Here is a 24,798-nt window from a genome sequence, read left to right as displayed (position 1 = left end):
CCCGGACCGCCGCACCAGAGGGGACACGCTGCCCAGACTTTCGAGGACCCTGGATTGTTTTATTTCGTGCGTTTCAGTGTCGAAAAGGATTTAATGAGAATAAGGAGATCACCTTCCTACTAAAGAGGTAGGCTGATTTGCTTGACAGGTATATCAGAAAAACTTAATGGTAAACAGTCGCAGCCATAAGAAAATTAAGTCTACTGCTTTGATCCGGGATTATTTGACTTTTTTTATCCCCATAAATGGATTTTCTCTGTCAGTCTCCCTCATTGGTCAACATAAATAGCTAAATGTGGTTACGTCTTCTTAAACACTGGAGTTATTTCATTCAACTTTAAATGTGTGTTTTCAAAAGGGATATTTCGATTTTGTTATTCTGATTTCCATAGCATAGTTTTTGCCCTTTTAAAATCTGATTTTGTCCCAATGCAGATAAACCATAACTTTCTAAAGGATGATAACCTTATACATAGGCCTCTACCAGTTAATGAACTAGATGGTGATAGATTAATACTGATAATTATGTACCATTAATACATCTCAACCAGACACTGGGCTGGTTTGAATCGAGGTCTGTCACAGTTCAACACCATGAGTAAACCAGTACTCCCATTGTACCCAGTGGTGACGGGCCTTTCCCTGCTCATTCTCCCCAGCCTGACATTGAAAGCAGTCGTCCGCTGCATTGTAAGACTCTGACAATTAGTTCATTGAAAATCACGCCTGAGTCTTAGTCCCATAATGAACACAGTGATGAACAGTGTACTGTGTATCGCTGAGTGACCAGGCCGCCCCAGCAGCCTAATCTAGGGGGTCTGGGTTCTGGCTCTCTGGGCGATACGGGGGTGCCAGCTACAGCCCAGGCCCATGGCGTATCACCTATCAGAAATAGCCGTGATCACATGTCCGGCCCACAGAAGTGGGCTATATTTAGAGAGCAACAGACCCCCTCGGCCATGCCTTGGAACACCAGTTGAAGCACTGCTTTTCAGCCTCTAATGCTGTTGAGGGGTTAGGATTTGACCATTGCTAGACATGTAGAGAGTTTACCAAAGTAATAAAAGTAGTGTGTGCCTCTGATACAAAATAAGATTGATGTGAGTTATGTCTTCATTACTTTTCTTCATTTAACACAACATTTTTTTTCTTCTAATCCATGCTGCCCATTGGTCAATCTATTAATATCGTCCTAATGACTTAGTAACAGTGAGATCATACACAGTATGACAGGGGATTAAGAATGGCGGTTTTGTTTCACTCAGCAGGTTGACATTTGAGCATCAATCTTCAACACTTTGGCGCCGTGGCAACGAGATGACGGAGGTGGTCACACAGGTCATGGCAGAGGTTGCCCATGACAACCTGGCGGACAAGTACCAAGAGGAGGATGTGAAGGACGCAGCCAATGAGGAGGAGGACGGCGTGACCCACGACGACAACGAAGACGAGGCAGCCAATCAGGAAGAGGCAGAAGAAGAGATGGACAAGGATGAGAAGGCACTTCAGGACAAAGATGAGGCGACGGGGGAGGAGCTGGAGACTCCGGACGTTAACGGAGTAGAACAACATGGGGCTGAAGATAGGGAAGAGGAGGGTGAGACGAAGGTCAACGGCGAGGACCAGAAGAAGACCCAGGAGGAGAAGGAGGAGGAGGGGGATGAAGATCACACAGCGAACACAAACACCTCTGACGTGGTGCTGAGACAAGAGGTGAGAACGATATCTCAGATCGGGACAGCGGTGTGTAGTGATGCACTGTGGGATGGTGACTTTTTATGCAAGCTGCTTATCAATATTCATATGTAGTAAGGGAAAGCTGGGAGCATCATGGACTAGCTGTAGAAATCAGATTATATAATTAATGTAAAACATAAAATTAACATGTAATGTTAACTATATGTGTCATATTTATTGTGGACTAGTTGTAGAAAGCCTGTAATAAATTAAACACCAAACATAAATAAACAATAATAATAGTCAAATGTTATCGAAGGAGTCTAGGTTATAAATTGGGCAGATTATGTCAGAAGGCCTCCACGGTCCTCATGAGCAGGAGCCATCATCCAACCGGTACTTCATTCCACTGCTCTCCCCCCATCTCCCCCATCAGCCCAGTGCCCCAAACCCCCGCCGACCTTTGACCCCTCTGTCCCCCACTCTCTCCCCACAGAAGCTGCTGCGGTCCCGTAAGCCCGTGGCCCGCAGCTACGTGCCCAAGGACACGGACAAGGGCGACGTGAAGAACAAGTTTGAGGCCATGCAGAAGGCCCGTGAGGAGAGGAGCCGGCAGAGGAACACGGAGGAGCAGAAGAAGAGGAAGGAGCAGTACATCAAGGAGCGGGAGTACGGCCGCCGGAAGCAGCAGGTCAAAGAGTGATAACCCCACTAACCCCGCCCCCGGGCTGATGGCCGCATGGCATGACCAATCAGGAGTCAGGTGACGACATGAGGCTTTGCCCTCATTTAGTGTTGTTGTTTTATTGGTAGTCGATTATTATTAATGATGTTATTACTAGGATTATTAATCTCAGTATTAATCTCTAGTGTTGTTGTTTTTTGGTTATGACTATTATTATTAATATTATTATTAGGATTATTAATCTCAATATTAATCTCTAGTGTTTTTTTTTTATTGGTTGTCGATTATTATTATTAATATTATTTGTAATATTATTTTTGCACAGGTTTGTCCATGAAATGTAAAAAACATAACAAATCCTCAAAACCAATAACATTGTTGTCAAGCCTTCACATCGTCGACCCAGCCTCCTTACACATACTCCTTGCGTACTACCATAACAATAAGGTCCCTCCCTCCACATTAACAGGCGTGTGGCGCCCCACTAACCCGAGTGATACGCTGTGTTGTGACTTGTGAGTGCATAACCCTGTGTCGCTCCTCCCTCCCTGCCCGGGCCAAGCGTGCGTCGTGCCAGGGCCAGGAACACCTCCGACTGATCTCCCCCCCCCTGTGCCACGCACCGCCCACCAATCACAGTCCTACCTGCCGGTCACGTGACGCGTCTATTAGCAGCAGGGATTAGTCCTGTCCCCGCTGCGTCCAGCATGGCCCTCTAACGTGTAATAGCAGATGATCCCGGCTCAACCGTAGCCTCACCGCACACTCTGCTGTCCCGTCCACCGCCGCAGATAAAGGAGCTGCTGGCGTCCAGCGATGAGGAGGAGGAGGTGAAGCCCGCCAAAGTAGAAAAGTCCTACGTGCCGAAGATCACAGGTGAGACGCGTGTTGAGGGAGACAGGAGCACACACGCCACCTTAGATGGTGACTCACATGTGAGCCGCCCAGGGAGAGGACAGGATTAGCCCACAGCACACTGACCTCCTCTGCTCTGCCATGCCCCTCCACGACACGGCCACCGCCTCAGGTAGCGTCAAGGGGAAGTTCGCCGAGATGGAGAACAAGAGACAGGAGGGGGGGAGGAAGAAGATGGAGGAGGAGAGAAAGCGGAGAGCGACCCAGGACATCATGGAGAAAGCCAAGATTCAGAAGGAGCTGGCCAAGAAGGCGGCAGAGGTTCGTACCCCCCTGCTGGGGTCTGCATGCTATGGGGGGGGGGTGGATCAGAGCGAACGGGGGAGGGGGTAGTGTATATCATGATGGCTAAGCCACGGCCCTCCTGGCTGCGTCCATGTATCGGTAATCATTAAGGTAATCCTCAGCTGCCACTTGAAAGAGTTATTTTGAGTGCTGGTCTTTTAGAGCCAAAGTGAGGGCTGCAATGTTTTACCTTTGGTTTGGAAACACGGACATAATAGTCACTTGTTGCATTCAGTAGATCCAGGAACGGGGAGACGTTTGTTTCCAGATGCTTATACCAGATGGCGGATTGTGAGAAATGATCTGCTACTTCCTTCGCTTTTATTCTGCTTCCAGTCATTATGTTGTTTTCTTCAAATAATACACATGATGAATGTGAGGATTTACCCGTCACCTCAAACTACCGAATGTGTGCTGCTTGGTTCCATCCCTTCTGTGTTTAAATCGTTGTTTATAGTCGCTTGAAGGTTTTGTGAATGAAGACATGTAGTGTCCATTATGAGTTATACTATCATTCCCTATTGCTCCATGTCTGAGCTTTAAACCTGAACACATCTTAAAGTTGGCTGAGAGGAAACGCTGTTGTAAAATACCGTCTGTGAGGAAGCACAGATGAGGTGATCAAGAAACGACTGGGTCAACCCCAGTACAGTAGACTTCTGCCTGAACCACAAGGCCTCTGCCAGGTGTAGACAGCCATGTGACTGGCAACTGTTTCCCACACCAGTCAGGGACTGAATTAGCTGCTGCTCTCCTCCACACTGGGACCGAATTAGCCCTCTGCTATCTGGAGTGACGCTGGCAGACATACCTACTGCAGTTGGTCACCTTCGTGTTGTTGGAGGTCCTTTCTCCCCTCAGTGCTACACCTTTATCTCCTGTGCTGTGAGTCGGAGGGATCTACTTTTGTTTTGGTTCCCCCTCTCTGCCTCTCTGAACAGAACGTATCGTCACAGGTTGCCAATTCAAACCACAACAAACATTACATTTGTAGATGTTCTTTCGTAAACATATTGTACCGATATCTTTCAAACTTTGCTTGATTCTCACTTTATATATGATTAATCAGAAACACTTGGAAAACGGTCGCAGCCTCTAAGAAAATGAACTCTACTGCTATTATGCAGGATTATTATTATACTTTTTTTCATCCCCATTAATGTAATTTCTCTGTCAATCTCCCTCATTGGTACCATAACGAGCTAAATGTGGGCCACATCTTCTTCATCAGTCGATTTATTTAATTGATTTACTGAATGATTAAATGATTCACTGCATATACGTATCTTAATTATTTGTATTCCCTTTGTCCTCCAGGACGGAGACGACAGCATCCTGGTGCATGTGGTCCCGGCCAAGGCCTGCCGCCCCCCCGGCCGGATCAAGATGAACTTTGAGGACATCGAGAAGAACCGCGAGGAGGACCTGAAGAAGAAGGCGGAGGAGGAGAAGAAGAGGCTGTACGACGAGAACCGCCGCTCCTTCAGGGAGGCCAAGAGGAGCTCGGTCGCTCCGGCGGTGGGTTGAACTAGGACGCTCTTATTGTGTAGGATTCACAGTGTTCTTATCACAAACAGACATATGAAGGCAAAAATACAATAGCATAAGATGGTCCATCAGGAGGATCTAGGATAGGCGGGATACCAGTTTCATATTTGGAGAAGAAAAAAATATATTATATAAAATATATATATTTTAAATTAAGTATAAAATCTGGACAAAAATGGGACCATGGATCCTAATAAAAAAAAAAAACTTATTTATCATACTGTAAGCTTTTAAAAATAGTCTTCTAATATTGTTAGCCTCATAGCATAATTGCCTATACATATCCATCCCCTTTGTCAAAGATGTGTTTCTTAATATTCATTATCTGACCCCGTGGAACCCATTCATCACCCATTCACCCTGTTTCTAGTCCCCCTCATGCGTCCCTGATGAGAGAGACGCTGAGTCTCACCTCCAGGACTCAGTGCCTCTCCTCTCCCTGCCCCCCTCAGGAGGACGAGCTCAAGCCTGCGGAGCGGGAGGCGGTGACCCCAGGGAAGCTGAAGCTGTCCTTCGAGGAGCTGGAGAAGGAGCGGCAGGAGCAGAGGAAGAGGCAGGCCGAGGAGGGGGCCAAGCGCCGCCTGCTGGACGAGAAGAAGGCGTTCGAGGAGGCCAAGCTGGAAATGGTAAAGTCGATTGTTCAAAGTCCCCACGGTAAAGTCCCACCATTAGAAGGCCCATCTTTTAAAAGTTGGATTGTTACAAGGCCCATCGTTTAAAAGTCCCCTCATTAAAAGTCCCATCGTTAGAAGGCCCCTTGTTAAAAGTCCCATTGTTTAAAGTCCCAGTTGTTTAAATTCCCCTTGCAAAAAAGTCCAATTGTAAAAAGTCCAATTGTTAAAAGTCCAATCGTTAAAAGTCCCCCGTTAAAAGTCCTCTAATTAAAAGTCTGATTGTTTAAAGTCTGATTGTAAAAAGTCTCAAAAACATAGCAACAATATTCACACACAGGGCTGAAGCAGATGAGTCACATCTTGTGAAAGCTGAATCGAAACCCGATACAAAATCACCTTATTTGTCATAGAGTCACAGAGCATTAAGAGTCTTGGAAAAGTGCTTGTCTAACCCTCATCCGTTATCGTTATTATCCCAACGGGACCCAGCCCTGACTATCACTGAACCGACCAGTGATAGTCTCCGTGGGTTCAGCTCGCTGAGAGATCTCATCTGCTCTCGTCTCTCCCCTCAGGGCGAGGAGGAGGAGGAGGACACTCCCGGGGCGCCGGGGGATAAGGAGGAGTTACGACCGGGGCGGCTGAGGCTGAGCTTCGAGGAGCTGGAGAGGCACCGGGTGGAGGGGGAGAGGAAGAAGGCGGAGGGCGAGGCCAAGAGGAGGATGGAACAGGAGAGGAGAGCCTTCGCCGAGGCCAGGAAAAGCATGGTAAACACGGCCGTCCACCATGTGAAGGATTAGCACTGCAAACATACGCTCACGGCCTCAAAACAGATCCATTAGCAGCAGCGGTCTGCGGCACGACCCGGCTCTGTGTAAGATAATATTCATAAATCAGCAACAAAAGATAAAGCTAATTCAAACATATATCATCAACTTGTATATATTTTCATAAATCCTCCAAAAAGGAAAACGGGAATCTATCCCAGAGATCCAATCATAACCACATGTGTTAACATGAATCCAAACAAGGAGGCAGTCGTCATGCCAACCTGCTCCATGAGCGCTGGTCCTCCAGGTTGAGGTTTCACTGCGACGTTCTTCCGAGAGCGTCTGTTGCTGCTCCGTATCTGTGTGTGTGTGTGTGCGTGTGTGTGTGAGAATGAGAGAAAATGTTTTGAAGATGTGCAGCTTCTGACATCACATGTGGGCGTGTCCACCTAGATGTGTGCTGGATAGATCAGTCTACCAGCCTACCCAGTGGACTGTAGCAAACGTCGCTCATCTATCCGTCACACATCTAGGTGGACACTCCCACTTGTGATGTCCGAAGAGCCCGATTTTCAAAACGGCTTGTAACGGCTAATCACACTCACACCTGGTGGCATGTCATGGGACCTTTAAAGTGCAATCAATCAATCAATCAATCAATCAATCGATCCCCAGCTGGTGGACGATGACGACGAGGTGCTGATGGCGCTGCTGAACCTGGAGGGCAGCGAGCCCGGGAAGATCTGTGTGAGCTTCGAGGAGAAGGAGCGCCAGAGACGGGAGGAGGAGCAGAGGAAGGCAGAGGAGGAGGCCAAGAGGAGGCTGGAGGAGGAGAAGAGGCTCTTCGCTGAGGCCCGCAAGAACATGGTAGGGTTCCGTGGCCCAGAATGATTAGTGGCTCGTTAATTCATATAGGGGCGTGGCACTGGCATGGCGGTAACACCACTCTGGCTGTCCTCATTCTGTCACCTCACCTGCTTTACCAGATTTTTATCATATTTCAGAAAAGGAAAAGAGAATTTGGAAATACGCTTTTATTTTGTAGGACTTTTGATATTCAATTGTGGGTAACACTTCACAATAAGGGCACATTGATTAAACTGAAAGGAACGTTAGATAATGCAGTAATAAGCTTTATATTATAGCATTGATGTAAGGGTTAAACATGAAATCATCCAATAATATTGATCAATCTGATTGTGATCATTGTCTGAGCACACAGAACACAGCATTTATCTAATATTCTGCTGACTCAGATCACATTCTAATTGGAATTAATTATGTTTTTTAATGCATTTTATATTCTTATGATGGCTCAAATTGCTATGCCCTCTTCTAAATTATTTCTTCAAGAGCACTGGGCTGGATCAGGATATGTCTGCCTATGGAGATGACAATGTAAGATACTCTCAAGATAAAGTAACTAACTCCCTGGTAATAACAATCTTCCATATGCTGCTTTTATGTGCATAATTCACAAAGATTCATCCACTAAACACATTGTCCATTTTGCTTGCATTTCACCCTTTGCATGCTCAGCAATAGCTGCTTCTACTAGTTTTTTAAAACAAAGGTTGTTAATGTATTAAGGTGGTTATGTGATGAATCAATGTGGGTCAATCTTCAACAGATTTGCTTCAAATTAACTTTTAGTTAACAAATCGATAAAATAACTGTCACAATTGGGAAATTCAATCGATTCAGTTGCTATAACTATAAGGCCTGTTAAGCCCTTTGAGACTGCAACTGTGATTAAGGGCTATAACAATTTAATTGTATTAAATTAAATTAAATTAAATTAAATTAAATTTTATTACATTACATTTTATTACATTTTATTAAAATGTTAAACTATGGGAATGAAATGCAATATTAGAATAACAGTAGCATAAATAAGTGCTGTAATAAGTAGGATGTTCTAGGTTGTTAAAGTAGGTTGTTAGGTTGTTCAACTGCTATCACACCCCGGGTTGATTGACACCTCGTGTCCGTGTGCCACGTCAGGACGAGGGTGAGCCGGACGGCCTGGTCCGGAGCGAGTCTCAGGAGGCGCTGCAGCCGGGCAAACTAGAGATCAACTTTGAGGCGCGGCTCAAGCTGAAGCAGGAGGCAGAGCGGAAACGCAAGGTGGAGGAGCGCAAGAAGAAGATGGAGCAGGAGAAGCAGGAGTACGAGCTGCTCAGACAAGAGATGGGCGTGGTGAGTTACAAGAATGACGAGTTAGATCTTCTAAAGTGGTTCAGTGGTTCTCAAACCTTTGCTACTGGTGCAGTGGTTCTCAAATGGGGTTACGCATACACCTAGGGGTACTTTGGAGTACTGCAGGGGCTACTCAAAAAAAATAAGTTCATTCAGAATTGAAACTTGCTCAGGGTGAAAAATAAATGATGGTCAGATTTTTTTTTAAATGATGAAACTTTCCGAATTCCCCGTGCATTACTCAAAAGTACCCTTAGAGGTACGCGTACCCCCATTTGAGAATCACTGTTCTAAACGGTATGTCTAAACGGTATGTGTTCATAAGTAACCTGAACCGTGTAGAAACACATCAGGTATCCCCTGCTACCGTCTCCTCAGTGTGAGGGCCACGGAGCTCCTTTCTAACGAGACCTTCTCACTCACTCTTCCCCAGGACGAGGTGAACGAGAGCTCCGACGCATTGAGCAAGGAGTACGAGGAGCTGGTCAAACTCAAGAGGACCGGCTCCATCCAGGCCAAGAACCTCAAGTCCAAGTTTGAGAAGATCAAGCAGCACACCGACGAGGAGATCCAGAAGAAGATTGAGGAGGAGCGGGCTCGGAGGAAGGCGGTGGACGAGGAGATCAAAGAGAGGGAAACCGAAAGGTTCCAGGAGGTAAGGAGGGATCTATTGGAAATATGATTTGTGGCACAGACTGAAACACATGTGTATATCTAGGGCTGCACATGATTTATCCTTTTCATTTGGTTTTGGAAGATTACGTGTCTGAAAGAACATCATGCACAATCTTTTCACAATCTTGTCATGCAGAAACCGCGGGCCTTAAGAGCTTACATGCCGTCAGGCGAATTCAAATTCCAAATTCTGATGATCAATAAATCAGCATCGGTGGATCATGACCTGACGTTTATTTTCTCCAAGGGAGAAGAGGAGGTCGACGTGAACGCAGCGAAGGCCGACGAGTCCCCGTTCAAGCAGAAGGTGGACATGCGCGCCCGCTTCCAGCAGATGGCTAAGGCCCGGGAGGAAGAGGAGAAGAGGAGGGTGGAGGAGCAGAAGCTGCAGAGGATGCAGTTTGAGCAGCAGGAGATCGACGCTGCGCTGCAGAAGGTAAATCCCTCGCTAAATCCCTCGCTGCATCTCTTGAGCCCCGTCATTCTTGGGTAAAAGCGTAGAAGAAAAAGAAAATTGGCCAGAAAATAATATAAAACCCCCGAAACGTATTTCTCATAACCTTGTAAAATTGTCTTCTATTATGCTAATCTAACCGACAAGACCAATATATTTACCCCATTTTTCTACGGGGGGGGGGTGCTTGGCTCGGCTCGTGCATTTACTCATCTCGGAGAAGTTCTCCACCGCTGATTTAGTATACCGGTGACCTCAACGCTAGCTCAGGGCGTGGTGCTGTCTCGGTTCCATCATGCCCCCCTTTCTGTTTCTGCAGAAGAAGGACGACGAGACGGAGGCGGAGGACGGCAGCATCATCAACGGCTCGGCGGCGTATGAGGACGAGGAGGACCAGGAGCGGTCCGGGGCGCCGTGGTTCAAGAAGCCCCTGAAGAACCAGTCGGTGGTGGACTCGGAGCCGGTGCGCTTCGCCGTCAAGATCACGGGCGAGCCAAAGCCGGAGGTGACCTGGTGGTTCGAGGGCGAGCCGCTGCAGGACTGCGAGGACTATCAGTACATCGAGCGGGGGGAGACCTTCTGCCTCTACCTGCCCGAGACCTTCCCGGAGGACGAGGGGGAGTACATGTGCAAGGCAGTGAACAGCCGGGGCACGGCGGCCAGCACCTGCATCCTCACAATAGAAAGTAAGAGCACACTGGTGTGAGCACACGCTGGTGTGACAGACGCTGGTGTAAGCACACGCTGGTGTGACAGACACTGGTGTGAGCGCACGCTGGTGTGAGCGCACGCTGGTGTGAGCACACGCTGGTGTGATAGATGCTGGTGTGAGCGCACGCTGGTGTGAGCTGGTGTGAACGCACGCTGGTGTGACAGACGCTGGTGTGAGCGCACGCCCGCATGCCCGTCTGCATTGACCTCGACATTCTGTCTTCATGACATCCATGTCCTGTTTGCATGAACTCCACTTCCTGTCTACATTGCCTCCACTTCATGTCTGCATGACCTTCACTTCCTGCCTGCATGACCAACAGTTCAGGTCTGCATGACCAACACTTCCTGTCTGCACAACCTCCACTTCCTGTCTGTATTAATTCCACTTCCTGTCTGCACAACCTCCACTTCCTGTCTGCATTCATTCCGCTTCCTGTCTGCACAACTTCCACTTCCTGTCTGCACGACCTCCACTTCCTGTCTGCACGACCTTCACTTCCTGTCTGCATGGCCCCAACATGGCGTCCGGTGTGGCCGTATGGGGTGGCTCTTCGCTGCTCCTTCCGTTGTGGACGAGGCGCAGGAGGATAACCAAAGCTCTTCTCTCTCTCTCCTGCAGCCGATGACTACTGATCCCCTCCCCACCCTCCCCCCTCCACCAGTCGTCTGGAGAACTCTCCCCCCTTATCTCTCACCCCTCTCCCTGACATTTCAATCCCTCGCCGAAGGGCCAAACAGTGGCGGGAAGACATGCACCAATCAGCTTGGCGTTCCTACGGGACGGCCGCAGGACCCACACACAGTGCGAGATGTGTTGTTTACATTATAGTTAGTCTGTGAGAAACTGCCCTAGAGTAGAACGACGCAAGTGCCAAAAGAAATATTGAGACGGTAGCGTGTTTTAAATGTGACCTATCATACCACCAGGTGTGAGTGTGGTTAGCCGTTAAAGACGTTTTGAAAAGCTGCCTCTTCTGACATCACAAGTGGGCGTGTCCACCTAGATGTGTACCAACCTTCCCAGTGGACTGTAGCAAACGTTGCTCATCTAGCCGTCATATAGGTGGACACGCCCACTTGTGATGTCAGTAGAGGCTGATTTTCAAAACGGCTTGTAACGGCTGATCACACTCACACCTGGTGGTATAATTTGTCCCCTTTAAATGCGTACTTTGGTGTTTCTTGATCCACAACATGACAGCGAACTGATGGAGAACGATTGCACTCTGCAGTCTCGTTTGAATCATGCTGATTGTCATGCTGATTGTTTTTCGTGTGGAGAAACCCAAAGAAGTTTGGTTTTGGAACGTGTTTTAATATGTCCCAGTTTTAAAAGTATTAAAAATGTAAGTGCTACGTTTAATTAAATTTGGAGTACCCGAGGCCTAAGGTGTCCTGTATTCCTACTATGTTTTACATGTATGTGCACGTTATATCGGCATACTTGTTATAACAGTATAGAAGAATGTTTGTTACCATGACATCCTGTAGGCTGGCTAGTTCTCCTCTAAGAAGAAGAACTGGCTATACAATTATTGTGAATAGATATGTTTATTAGAATTTTGGTTACTTCAGAAACTAAACAATTCAAAATCTGTTATGACAGTACAACCTTGAAGCAAAGCAAATTTAACAGAAATCGTATCTGTTTAAAAATATGGCCGTCCATTTTCACCAAATCTTTATCTTGAATATTTAAATCGTAACCCTTTTTTTTTCTATTGTTGAATATAATGCAAGACTCTGACAGATCCTAATACAACTGTTTTTGGACTCTATGTTATTACTTTATCGTTGATTTATGGAGAAATATAAGCCTAGATTGAATATTTGTCAAATGTTATAAAAAATGTTTTAATAAAATATACAAAAAAAATAACAATGACTTGATGTTTCCAAAAAAACCGCTGAAATCGATTACAGTTACTATCTTAACAAACTTCCAGTGAATAATAAAATAATGAAGGGACGAATGGACCTTAAAATGTTAATTTCGAAACTATTTGACATTAATTCACACATCTTGAAGTGACCCACCAGCGCCCCAGGGTGGCAGAAAGATGTCACGTCGCGCCGTAACCATGGCAGCACAGTCACAGGCGCGCCACGAGACATGCGCAGTCTCGTCTTTTCCACAGGAAGACAACCCTTTCCGAAACACTATGTATGAATGGAAACACTGTTCACACATCCATCTCCTTCGCACCCACAAACACACAACATCACAGCCGAGAGGTTTGAAGGTGCTTCTCCGGTAGCTAAACACACCCTGACCCCCGCTGTCCAAATATGGTCGTGTCGGTGGAAGAAGTCGCCTCGTCCCTGGTGCGAGAATTTCTAAGTCGCAAGGTAAGTGGTCGACCTGCTAGCGGTAGCCTCCTGTGTGACACAGCATCAAAACTGTGGGGGGTTGTGTCTTCTTCTTCCAGGGGTTGAGGAGGACCATCGCCTGCATGGACGAGGAGTCCCCCCGCACGACAGCCAGCATCAGCAACAGGTCCGACCTGAGACGGGTCCTCCAGGTGGAGGGTCTCTACACACACAACAAGGTGGGTCCCTCAATCAGAGAGGGGCTAGCCACAACGAGTGCTTCTTGACTACATAACGTATCTATCTATCTATATCTACATCAAAATATCTCTATATCTATATATCTATCTATCTATCTATGCTCCCAGAATGGGGTGTCTAGAGACACACAGTCAACCTCTCTCTCTCTCTCTCTCTCTCTCTCTCTCTCTCTCTCTCTCTCTCTCTCTCTGGAAAGAAATCTGAAAATAAAAATGGTGCTTTTAATTAAAAGTTAAAATCATAACAAATCAAAACATTCCATTTTCTTTGCTCTTATGCCAGTTTGTCAGAGCTTGATGCTTGGCATCTTTTCTTGGCAACAAGTTTATTTATGTTTGGGGTTAGGTTCTGTGTTGTGGAGATTCTCAGGATGGATTGCAGGTGTTCATCTGTGAGACGACTCCTGTGTGACGTTTTGTTCATTTTCACCACAGAGAACATCTGCTCACACATATTTGTGCTGCCAAACATACACAGGGTTTGAGCCGCGTGTTGACGGAGCTGGGGCATTGCTTCAGGAATGAAGCGAATGAACTGTGCGGCCCCCACAGTGTCATACTTTGCCTTTAGTATCCCGCTACATTGCAGCTCTATCAGCTCCATCTGCATCTGTACAGGTGCAGTTTCCACGTCGACGGCGAATGGGTTGCGTAACAGCTCAAAATTACTTTTCTGTGCTTCAAAGTCGCCAAAGAGCCGGGCGAACTCAGTGCTCACTGCGCTCAGTTTATCAGCAAAGTGGGCATTTGGGAACACCGTAGCACTAACTTGGTTCAACATTACTTGGCAACAGGGGAAAGTGAGACAAGTTGCATTGGTGCATTTGTGTCTCCCATAAGCGCAGCTTCACTTGAAATGCCTTCACTGCATCATACATATCAGTGATCATGCGCTCCCGTCCCTGGAGCTGAAGGTTTAAGACGCTGAGATGCATAGTTATGTCAGCCAGAAACGTCAACTCACATTTCCACTTTTCATCCTGCAGAACTGTGGAGTCTTTTCCCTTACTGTCCATGAACTGACAGATTTCCTTGCCCAGCTCAAAAAGTCTATTGAGAACTTTTCCCAGCCACTGCACCTCCGTATGATAAGGCATGTCGCCAAACTCTGAATCTATTTCCCGCAGAAAAGACTGAAATTGGCGGTGATTTAAACCTTGGGCTCTGATGACGTTTACGGTTTGTGTTACAGTGTTCATCACATGATCCATTTTTAGGACTTTACCGCACAGCGCTTCTTGGTGTATGATGCAGTGATATGCTGTCAACTCACCAGCACAGTTCTCCTCCCGCATCTTTAAGCGCATTCCTTCCCACTAGTCCACTTTTTTCACCGCACATCGCCGGTGCTCCATCTGTTGAAAGCCCAACAAGTTTGTCCCACGGGAGTTTCATGTCAGTTACACTTTGACATACATTTTCAAAGATGTCTTTTCCTTTCGTTGTCCCGTGCATTTACATTTACATTTAGGGCATTTAGCAGACGCTAAATGTCATAATACCGTGCATTGATGTAATGTCCAATATTTCCTCTGTAACGCACAAACTGGTCAGATGGCCAGCTGTGCAGTGTCAGTACTTTCATCCATAGCAAGGGAGTAGGAAACAAAGTTTTTCCCTCTTTAAATCAGCTGTGTTTTCAAATTAGTGGCCATCTCACAAACCCGATCAGCAACCGTATTTCTGCCAAAGCTTACATTTGCAAACGCCTGCTTTTTATCTGGACACATGACGTCGCACACTTTCATCATGCAGTTCTTCAGAAACTCGCCCTCGGTAAATGGCCGGGCTGATTTGGCAATCTCCTCCGCCACAATAAAACGCCACAATAAATCACTTTGTGTTCGCTTTGGTGAAAAACATCTGCTGTGATGTCAGATTCCTCTTCAACTCCTCTACCTTCTATAGCAGGGGTCAGCAACCTTTTCAACATGTAGTGCCAGTTGGACATTTTCTCGTTAATGAGTGTGCCTTAAGGAACAATATATTAAATATTAAGCTTAATTATGACACAGCGACCAAAAACATTTCCAGAAGATCTGGAATTGTATTATTTTCATATAGTCCATCAATCAACATTTTTAAGTTTTTTTTGTTGTTATATTTGCAACATGGGCTTACAAATTATAATTACATATATCCCATCGTAAAATACTGCTTTCAGAAACTCAAAAACATATTTGCACTGTGACAAATGTAAAAACAGACATTATATGAGAATGATGGAAACATCCACATCAATATCTTTAAGACATGTACAGCTTTGCAAAAAAACATGTGAAGGCCATGCATTACTCACAACACAAAACGATTAATTGATCCCAATTCAGAACACTGCTTTCAGTAACTCATTTAAACATATTTGCACTGGGAGGAAATGCCCAAAACTGAATAAAGTGCAAAACAAATCGGTAGTAATGATTACGCTGCCGCATTGTAGCGGTAAAAAAAAAAAAAAAAATATATATATATATATATAGATTTTTTTTTTGCAAGTGTGCCAATGATTATGCGTTCACGTGCCAGTGGTGGCACGTGTGCCTAGGGTTGCCGACCCCTGTTCTATAGCTTCTGCTCTGCATCCAGGTGTTTTAACTTGTCCTGATGTTTTGTCTCGTAGTGCTGTCTTAGATTATACTCCTTAATTACAGCCACATTACCTCCGCAAATGAGACACACGGGTTTACCGGCAATGTCAGTAAACATATACTCATTCATATACTCATTAGAGTTGTATACATCATACATTGTATACAGACGTTTGATCTGACGTAGTTGACATGGGAATGATCACAGCTAGCTCATTCAATAAGATAGCTATTGCACTGCATTATTGGATTTGTAGTTTGTGTATTATTGGCACTTCATATCGCTGGGCCATTAAAAAAAGATATATAAAATGATCTTGCGGGCCGGATGTGGCCCGTGGGCCTTGAGTTTGACACATATGCTCTAGATGATATAGATATATAACTTTTCAATTAAATCCCAACAGGCTCTGAATAGCCCCCTGAAAACCCTGCTGGAGATGATAGTAAAGTCTCACATCGAGGGACACACAGACGACCACGTCTCCTCCCACGACAACCTGCTCCGCATGTCCCCGAGAACCAACCTGAACACGCTCACTCATGCGGACAGAAGCATCCTGCAGTATGACACAGGTGTTAATCACAGCACCAGAGAGGTTCCCAAGACACACCCAAACCAACGGTATTCATCTCTGCTATTTACTCATTCTTCAACTGGCTATTACTGTATATTATACTTTAATATGCTAATCCTGGTTTATTAAATTCATTTAAAACGTATCGATTGCACAGATCAATAAGACGGGACAACGGTTCTCTGAGAGACATGTCGGTGGCTGAGAGCCCCTCTGCACGTCAGCGTTCCCCCCCAGACGAGGACCCAGAGCCCCCTAAAGAGCAGCAGTCCATGGCCTTCCTCCAGGAAAACCTCTCTTTTCCCAGGAGGGAGACAGCAGCCAATGAGAGTGCGTTAAAGAACAGAGCCAATCGCAGCCGACGCGGCGTGCTGGGAGGACCAATAGCGAACACACCACAGGTAGACGGGAAGTGACGTGGGCCTGACCTTCCCAAGTAAACGTAATGGACACAACCACACTCAGAACCCCCAGGACCCCAGGATCAAGCTCCAGATCTGGGGTGACAGGGCCTTCTCAGTGGCCGCAGTACCCTCCCTCTGGAACTCACTCCCCAACCACAACCCCACCGACAGACTAACAAACTCCCTTCATTTAAACAGGCCCTCAAAAACCACCTTGTTAAGGGCGCACTCACACTAGGCAAAGTTGCCCTGTACCATACTCAAGTACGATTGCCCCCCCCCCCCCCCCCCCCACTGTGCTGCTGGCCTGTGCTCACACTAGGCAATCTCAACTGGGCCTGAGTACGGATGCCTCTTGTACATATAGGTTGCGTATCCGTGCGTGTGCGCGTGCCGGCTCATTAGCATCTGTACCGTGGCCTGAGCACACCTCTCCGAAGTGTACTGGGGCCACGGAATTTAACTGTACTTGAGTACGGATGGTGTGCTCACACTAGCCACGATCTAGACTTTAGGGGGCAAACATACTCGGGCATGGTACAGATGGCCTAGTGTGAGTGCGCCCTAAGACTGCTTTCACCACATAATCTCCTTCCCTTCTCTCCCCTTCCTTCCTTTTTTATCTTTTTATTAACATACGTTCACATTAAATTATTTTATTTTGTGTTAACTCTGTAAACCGTCTTTGTATAGATTGAATGTATTATATTATTTTTATTAATAAATAGGAAGTTGTGAAACTGTTTTTTGCCATGGTGCAATGACCCTCAAGGACCCTCAGAAGAAGAGACAATCCAAGAGGGCGGGGCTGGCTGCGCGGGGGCAGGGACATGAGTCAGGGCCGTCAGAGCATCCTGCGCTCTCTAAGGGGTCGGGTTCACGGACCATAGCGGACCAGGAGGCCCGACCCGAGTGTGGGTCCCCACCAGACCCAGGGGAGTCCAGTGCGGCAGGGCTCCTCAGAGACCGACAGCAGACATGGAGCCCCGCCGAGGGCAGGAGGAGCCCTGGTAGACAGGACGTCACGAAGAGCAGAAGGTAAGGAGCCTGGGTGGTGTAAAGTCAGCCGTTTAGCGGACAGTTTGATCAAAAGCCTCTTACAGGTGAGGCTGAGAACCATTCAATCAAAGCATGCAATTCATGGTTAAGACCCATTGCAGAGCTTTCCTACATAACCTATTGTTGTATCTTTTGGGTTTATTATTTTGTCGTTTCTTTCAGACCAAAGTTGTCCACTGATCCAACTATGGATAGTTCACCATCATCAGAGATGGTCTTGGGTAATTTTCCTAAACTGTTTCTTGTAAGCCTTTACGTGGTGTGTGTTGAAAGTCAAGACTCTTTCTTGAACAAACAGATTGTATTCACGTCGGCTCCTCCTGTTCACCTCCCTGTCTCCTAGATGACTTTGACTACGATGAAGACTTCCAGGACCTGTCCCAGATGTCCTTGCAGCAGGTTTCCCTGCAGCCCAGCCTCCCTCAGCACAGCCACAGCAGCAGCCTCATGGACATCCACACCGCTACGGTACCACGACCACCACCTCAGCCCCTCGCACGCGGCTCATCTCCAAGCATTTACATTAACATTCAGGGCATTTAGCAGACGCTTGTATCCGAAGCGAAGTACAGTTGCCAGAAGAAAGAATAATATATTGCTGTCGGTACAGTAAGGATGTTCATAGAACCAAGTGCCAAGCACTAACAATCACTAGGTTAACCCATTCCCCGTATACAACAAAGATAGCTAGGATAAGATGCTACACAATGCTAAGCACTATTTTTACGTGCCAGGACGTACAACATACAATAAGTGCTTACCAGTACATTAAGTGTCAGGACGTACAACATACAATAAGTGCTTACATTAAGTGCCAGAAGCACATCCAACATCAAGCACATACAACATGGGAAGATGATGTCAAACGATTGAAATCCAATGTATTTATAGCAGACTATAGAGCCACTGTTCTCTCCTCTGCTGCTGACCCGTGACTGCTTCTCTCTGGGTGAACGCAGCACTATCTACTTAACGGATGTTGTTGTCCTTGTGTTGCTTCCAGGCGCTGAAAGAGGTTCTTCTTGGCTCAGCCTCGCGGTGTTTCAGCTCCGAGTGGAGGAACCAGGGCTTCGGCTTCTCTGAAAGCCATGAGCTCAGATACGGGATAGTTCAGAAAAAGGTGAGCCGAGGACATCCATGACCACCGAGGTGTTGGTGGAGTGATGCCGACGATAATTCATCCCACATGCTGTGCTGGTAATGATTACACGTACGCCTCAGTGGCACACGTGCGATTCCTCGAATTCCCCGTTCCTGCAGGTGCCGGCCGGTGGGTGACTGTGTTTGTTGGGTGTGCTTTTTGGGTGTGTTTAGGGCGGGCCGTGTGGGGTGCTGGCCTCCGTCCAGGCCTGCGTCCTGCAGAAGCTGCTGTTTGATGATCCGAACCCTGCTGGTGAAGACCTGGGGTACGTAGTTTGATGCAGACACCCCCCCCCCCCCCCCCCCCCCCTCTGAAAACACTTTCACTCTCTAGATTTGAACCCCTCTGCTACGTAGTTTACTTTGTATTGCAGTGCCTCTTATCCTAGCTCTATATGTTGCATACGGGGAATGGGTTAACCTAGCGATTGTTAGTGCTTGGCACTTGGTTCTATGAACATCCTTACTGTACCGACAGCGATATATTGTTGTTTCTCTTTCTTCTGACAAATGTACTTATTGTACATCTTCCGATTAGCCTCTGCTAAATGCCCTAAATGTAAATGTAATGCCTATGTGTAGGATGAACTGTATTCACAGTTATTCACAGCATTTATCCTTTCGAACCTTTGAGCCAATGAAAAGGAACTGTTGTGCGTTACGGTCAATGTTGTGTTGTGTGTGTTGTGTGTTTCCCAGCCGGCTGAGGCCCTCCGACACCGTGCGACGGCGCTGCCTGGTGTTAGCCGCTGCCGAGCTGCTGTGGAGGGCAGGGGAACATAAGACCGCCACCCTGGCCATGTGAGTCATCTCCAGCGCTCAGAGGCCCTCTCTGTGACCTTTGACCAGACACTAACACTTTAAACACTTTCACTGAGGGGTGAGTAACTGGAAGTTTCTGAAAGCCCAGCTGGTAATGGTTTGAGTTCTGGGTCGAGGTGACCTCAACTATGCAATAGGGCTGCAACGATTCGTTCGAAACGGAGTCTGACTCGCCTCGGTAAGATTCAATACATTTTGTTTTTCAAATAAAATTATTATCTTGTGGATAACCGCGTCCGCGGTGTGGAAACCGTGTGCTTAAATCCTTCCCAGCGCTTCATCCGAGCAGTGTTTGTAATAACGCTGTTTAAAATAATAGCGTTAGGTAATGCCGTTCATTTTTCAGTAACTGGGTAATCTAACAAATTAATTTTTCCGTCGTTACAATGCCATTACTGTTACTGACAGTTAAATGCAGTGCGTTACTATGAATTGATTGAATAAACTGTAATCCGAACACCCGAGCACCCCTGGCTGCACACACAAACTGCTAGTGAGGAGACCGGCTGGTTTAACAAAGAGATAAGCAATTATGATTGGCTAAGGCAGAGTCATGTTTCATGGTAGCCAATCGGAGCCAGTGTTTTTACACACAATCCAGGATACGCGTGCCACATGCACACACAAACACCAAACAGATTTGATGAAGCAGTAGAAATGGCGAGTCCGGAGCAATCCGATGAAAAGTTGGCATTTTCAAGGTGGAGATATAAGCACTACTTCAAATTCATTGAGGTCAAAGGCAAGAATGTGCATGTAAAGTGAACATTATGTCCAGGAGCAAAGACTTTGTCGACATCCGTTGTAAGCAATTTAATCTAATTTAATGAAGCATCCCACAACGACACACGCATCTACAAAGCTACTTTTTTTTTTTTTTTTTACAGTAACGCAGATAATTACTTTCCCTGGTAACTAGTTACTTTTATTATAGAGTAATTCAGTTACTAACTCCGTTATATATATATATATTGAATAAAAGATGCATTTTTCATTGAAGTACCCATCTTTCTTGTGTTTATTATCATTTGCCACATAATTAAAGCAATCTAAATATAAGAAAAAATGAATAATTATCAGATTAGTCGACTAATCGTTTCAATAGTCGGTGACTAGTCGACTATTAAAATAGTCGTTAGTTGCAGCCCTACTATGCAATGGCCTCATAAGCCCTTTTTATTAAAGAAAAAATATTAATACGAAAAATACTTCCTTCATTGCTTGGTATTCATGTGAAAAGGCAAATCTTTAATATAGCTTGGTGATAGGGATCATTTTTTCAACACTTAGAGTTTGTTTAGGTTTTATCAAAGCGCATTGTTCTGTGCCGCAAATGTTCTGCATTAACATTATTCAACATTATTCATGCGTCAACAATATTCAAATGTTGGTGTGGCGCATCTCTCCCTAACAGAACCTCAGGAAGAAGTCACTTTGTTCCATCGGGCCACTACAAATCCGAAGGATTACTTGAAAAGGTGACGGCAGACTCATGTAATGCACGCACGTGTTTATATATTTGGACGCCAAATGTAAATGTTTACAGTGAGATAACATATCTATAGAGTGGTGTCCGTCGTCATAGTAGAACATGAAACGTTGCTGTGAGAATAAATGATGTCTGAGTCTGTAATGTTCTTGTTCTTATGTCCTTATCCGAGCTATCCTTGTTGTATACGGTGAACGGGTTAACCTAACAACAGTTAGTGCTTGGCACTTGGTTCTATGAACATACAACTTACTGTACCGACAGCGATATATTGTTGTTTCGGTGGCATGTGGCTCAGGATGTGGAACAGGTTGGCTGGTAACCGGAAGGTTGCTATTTCGATCCCCGGCTCCTGTGTGTCGAGGTGTCCCTGAGCAAGACACCTTACCCTTACTGACGAGCTGGCTGTCGCCTTCTGTAGTCGTCACCGCCGTCAGTGTGTGAATGTGTGCATGAAGGGTGAATGTTATGCAATATTGTAAAGCGCTTTGAGTGGCCACTGGTTAGAGAAGTGCTGTATAAACACAGTCTATTTACCATTTAGTTTCTCTTTCTTAATTTAATAATTCACTTGTAAGTAGCTTTGGATAAAAGCGTCTACTAAATGCCCTAAATGTGTAAATGTGAATGTAATGTACGTCACCTCTCTTCTCCAGGTCACCTGCTTCACTGCTGATAAGCTCAGCACCCTGCAGTGGCTGCTCGAGCAGCACATCCAGCAGGTCTCCCTCCTCTCCGTACCTCCACTCTAACCCATCGCCGCCATCTCCTCTTTCAGCCTTGACCAATAACAGATGCTCCCTTATCTCTCAGTTCGAGTCCGGTTCCTTCGGGTGCCTGCTGCTCTGCATCTCCGCAGTGCTCTCTCGATCGATCGCAAAGTACGTTTCCTAAAAGATCAGTTTGTCATCACATTGGCTGCACAACATCGTGGGAAAGTCTTAAGAAGTATGCAACCCACAAAGTGTTTATTTATGCGTATTCGTGTTTGTCCTCAGGGTACGAAATGATATGGACGTGTCCAGCAACACGCTGATAGGAGCCCATGGTTACTGCACACAGGTGGGATAATGTTACACACGTTACACATGTTACAACAGGCACCTAATCAAGATAAACAACAAACATCTGAATTAAATTAAATTAAATTAGCCCTTAATCACGGTACACTCTCAAAGGGCTTAGATGTGTGCAAAGATGTGTTTATGACACCCCCCGGACTGTAGCCCCCCAGAGGGCAAGAAACTCCCTTCAGTAGCAAAGAAGAAATCTTGAGAAGGAACGCAGAGTGGGGGATCCCTCCTTCCAGGGATGACCTGGAGTGCAATGGGGGCCATAATAACTGACATACAGACAGACAGACAGACAGACAGACAGACAAAGGCAAAACATTTTCAATCAGTGATGGTTTGCTGAATACATGACACATGACGAACAGCTCGGTGGAAGCAGACGAATCAGGACGCAGAGCAGGCCCCCCTCTGTCTCCCCATGGTGCTGATGTTGCGTCTCTGAACCCCTGCGGGCAGGAGCTGGTGAACCTGTTGCTCTGCGGCCAGGCCGTGTCCAACGTGTTTGACGGCCAGGTGCAGCTGGACTCCACCCTGCTGAAGGGGGTCAGCCGGCGCGGCCACATCGGCCTGCTGTCCCTGTTCGAGCACCACAACATCTGTCAGGTGAGCGGAGCAGAGCTGCGCCGGCTCAGCGTTTTCTCCTGGCCTTGCTTCAGACGAAACCCTCCCTCGTTTGGGTTGTTCTTTCACAATGTTTCCTCATCGCCTGTTTCCTAAGCCCAGTGTGTCATCATCGCCTTCTTCTTCATCACTTTCTTCATCATCATCACAGTATTTCTTCATCACCTGTTTCTTAACACAGTTTGTCTTCATCACCTCCTACTTCATTATTTTTGTCATCATCACAGTGTCTTCGGACGGTTTCACTTTCGTTTTAATCTCTTTTCTGACATCAGACGTAAGAAAAAAAGGGTTACGTTAACCGTCACGTCACAGACATTGTAATTGTAAAATAAACAACATTAAATCTAACCTCTAACGAGCGTCTCTCCCTCGACCCCCGCAGGTGGGCAGCCACCTGAAGACCCCTCTGTTCCCCATCTGGGTGGTGTGCAGTGAGAGCCACTTCAGCACCCTGTTCGGCCTGCAGAGGGAGCTAGCCACCAATCAGGACGCACGCCGGGAGTTTGACCTCTACTATTACGACGGGCTGGCCAATCAGCAGCAGGAGATCCGCCTCTCCGTGTGTGAGTGTCAGTGGCGATCACGTTCGCGCTGCAGCCCGCTCTTTTTCGGTGTTGACTTTGGTATTTGGGGGTGATTCTTACCCAACACTTCACCAGGGCTTGCTCTCTGCCGGGGCCCCGGAGGACGGCCGGTCTGTGTTCTGTCAGCCGGGGCAGGGCGGGGCTTTATGGCGCTGGTATCTTGGCGTCCGTCCTTCTGATTAAGTGCCTTCACTTTCTAGCGGTGGGCTTGGCAGCGGCATTCCAGGAGGATAATGACCCTGAGCTCACTCCTCCTCTGGAGCAGTGCATCCGAACCAAGTGAGTTGTTTTCTCTGGCCAACAACCGCAAGTTCACACACACACACACACACACACACACACACACACACACACACACACACACACACACACACACAAATGCACACACACAAACGGACACACACACACGGACACACACACACATGCACACGGACACAATCAGACACACGCACGCATGCACACATGCCAAGAGAACACAAACACAGCACTGACAGTCACGCGCCCCGGGCCTTGTCGCTCTCTCTCTCGCTCGCCCATCTGGGTTCTGGTTCCCGTCTTGTTTTTGCATGTCGGTGTCTGGTGGAACCTCATGAACCTTTGAGGGATGAGTGAATGGGATGCAAGGATTCCTTGTCATGTCGATGCTGCATACGGGGCTGGTGTAATGGTTGCTGCTCTTTAGTGGGTATTGGATCATCGCTTTATCTCGGACCACTCACCGGGGATTTGTGCGGTTGCTCATCGCGTAGAGTCCATGAGAACCAGCAATAAACAAACGCAGTGACAGCAGGAGGATGGATGGGCTCCGATAGATCACGGCCCTGGCTTGCGCTGCTTGACACTCCATAAAATAATTTGTGAGTGTACAGAGAGTTTTGTCAGGAGAGCGAGGATAACGGAACGTACTTCTCAGACACAAATATGTGTTTTACATCCAATGAGCACAAACGCCATCTGGATCCACCGGCCCAAGCCAAGGATCACTCGGAGATAAGAGGAGAAAACATTCAGGGTTTTTTTTGACGTGTTGAACTCGCGGTTGTGGGTAGTCAAGGAATCAAGGGATCAATGCCCAGAGTGACATGACAACCACTCCAACTGCAGAACTGTGTTTTGTGTTTTCCAGGTGGAAGGACGCCATTGTGCGTTGGAATGACACGGAGCCCATTCTTTAGGAGGACACAGGCGAAGGGCGGGAAAAGATTACGCAAACAGCGTTTTTTTTGTTTTTTTTGTTTTTCCAGAGACAAGCCCCATTTTAACATTATATTCTGCCAATCAAAGTTCAATTTTACGATACAATAAAATAGTATTGATAGATGTTCCGCTAA

General features: G+C 46.6%; 2 protein-coding genes across 6 annotated transcripts; both read left to right on the top strand.

The window, feature by feature from the left end:
- On the top strand, nt 1–12,407 carry nexn (nexilin (F actin binding protein)). 5 transcript variants are annotated; one of them, XM_084472699.1, is made up of 15 exons: nt 1,081–1,100; nt 1,269–1,713; nt 2,174–2,368; nt 3,154–3,238; nt 3,390–3,538; nt 4,880–5,080; nt 5,563–5,736; nt 6,300–6,491; nt 7,170–7,361; nt 7,848–7,892; nt 8,499–8,693; nt 9,127–9,348; nt 9,616–9,804; nt 10,142–10,508; nt 11,156–12,407. In XM_084472699.1, coding segments are annotated over exons 1-15 (2,667 nt in total). In that variant the 5' UTR covers nt 1,081–1,098; the 3' UTR covers nt 11,170–12,407. The 5 variants fall into 5 exon arrangements, with proteins under 5 accessions (XP_084328827.1, XP_084328828.1, XP_084328824.1 ...); XM_084472701.1 differs by lacking the exons at nt 1,081–1,100; nt 11,156–12,407 and adding an exon at nt 1–127 and having other exon boundaries at nt 1,266–1,713; nt 10,142–10,543; XM_084472702.1 differs by lacking the exons at nt 1,081–1,100; nt 11,156–12,407 and adding an exon at nt 3–127 and having other exon boundaries at nt 10,142–10,543.
- Nucleotides 12,408–12,825: 418 nt separating this feature from the next.
- On the top strand, nt 12,826–24,798 carry mindy4 (MINDY lysine 48 deubiquitinase 4; the record flags this gene model as incomplete). The annotated part of the gene is made up of 17 exons (XM_084473585.1): nt 12,826–12,885; nt 12,966–13,085; nt 16,102–16,319; nt 16,430–16,673; nt 17,449–17,686; nt 18,079–18,203; nt 18,739–18,855; nt 19,050–19,141; nt 19,575–19,676; nt 21,112–21,175; nt 21,843–21,908; nt 22,000–22,067; nt 22,185–22,248; nt 22,716–22,862; nt 23,266–23,446; nt 23,668–23,746; nt 24,594–24,798. 17 exons carry the CDS (start codon nt 12,826–12,828, stop codon nt 24,640–24,642), a joined length of 2,034 nt encoding a protein of 677 aa, XP_084329711.1. The 3' UTR covers nt 24,643–24,798.

This window comes from Micromesistius poutassou, assembly GCF_964030765.1.
Source record: "Micromesistius poutassou genome assembly, chromosome: 9".
NCBI classification, from domain to species: Eukaryota; Metazoa; Chordata; class Actinopteri; order Gadiformes; family Gadidae; genus Micromesistius; species Micromesistius poutassou.
The sequence above is the reverse complement of the archived record's forward strand: the minus strand, read 5'-3'. Positions and strand labels throughout refer to the sequence as shown.

Excerpts from the sequence above, each read along its gene's own strand:
- nexn (XM_084472698.1), top strand. Across the intron at positions 7,362-7,847 it reads CTGAGGCCCGCAAGAACATG|AGCACTGGGCTGGATCAGGA; the intron begins GTAGGGTTCCGT and ends TATTTCTTCAAG. Across the intron at positions 9,349-9,615 it reads AAACCGAAAGGTTCCAGGAG|GGAGAAGAGGAGGTCGACGT; the intron begins GTAAGGAGGGAT and ends ATTTTCTCCAAG.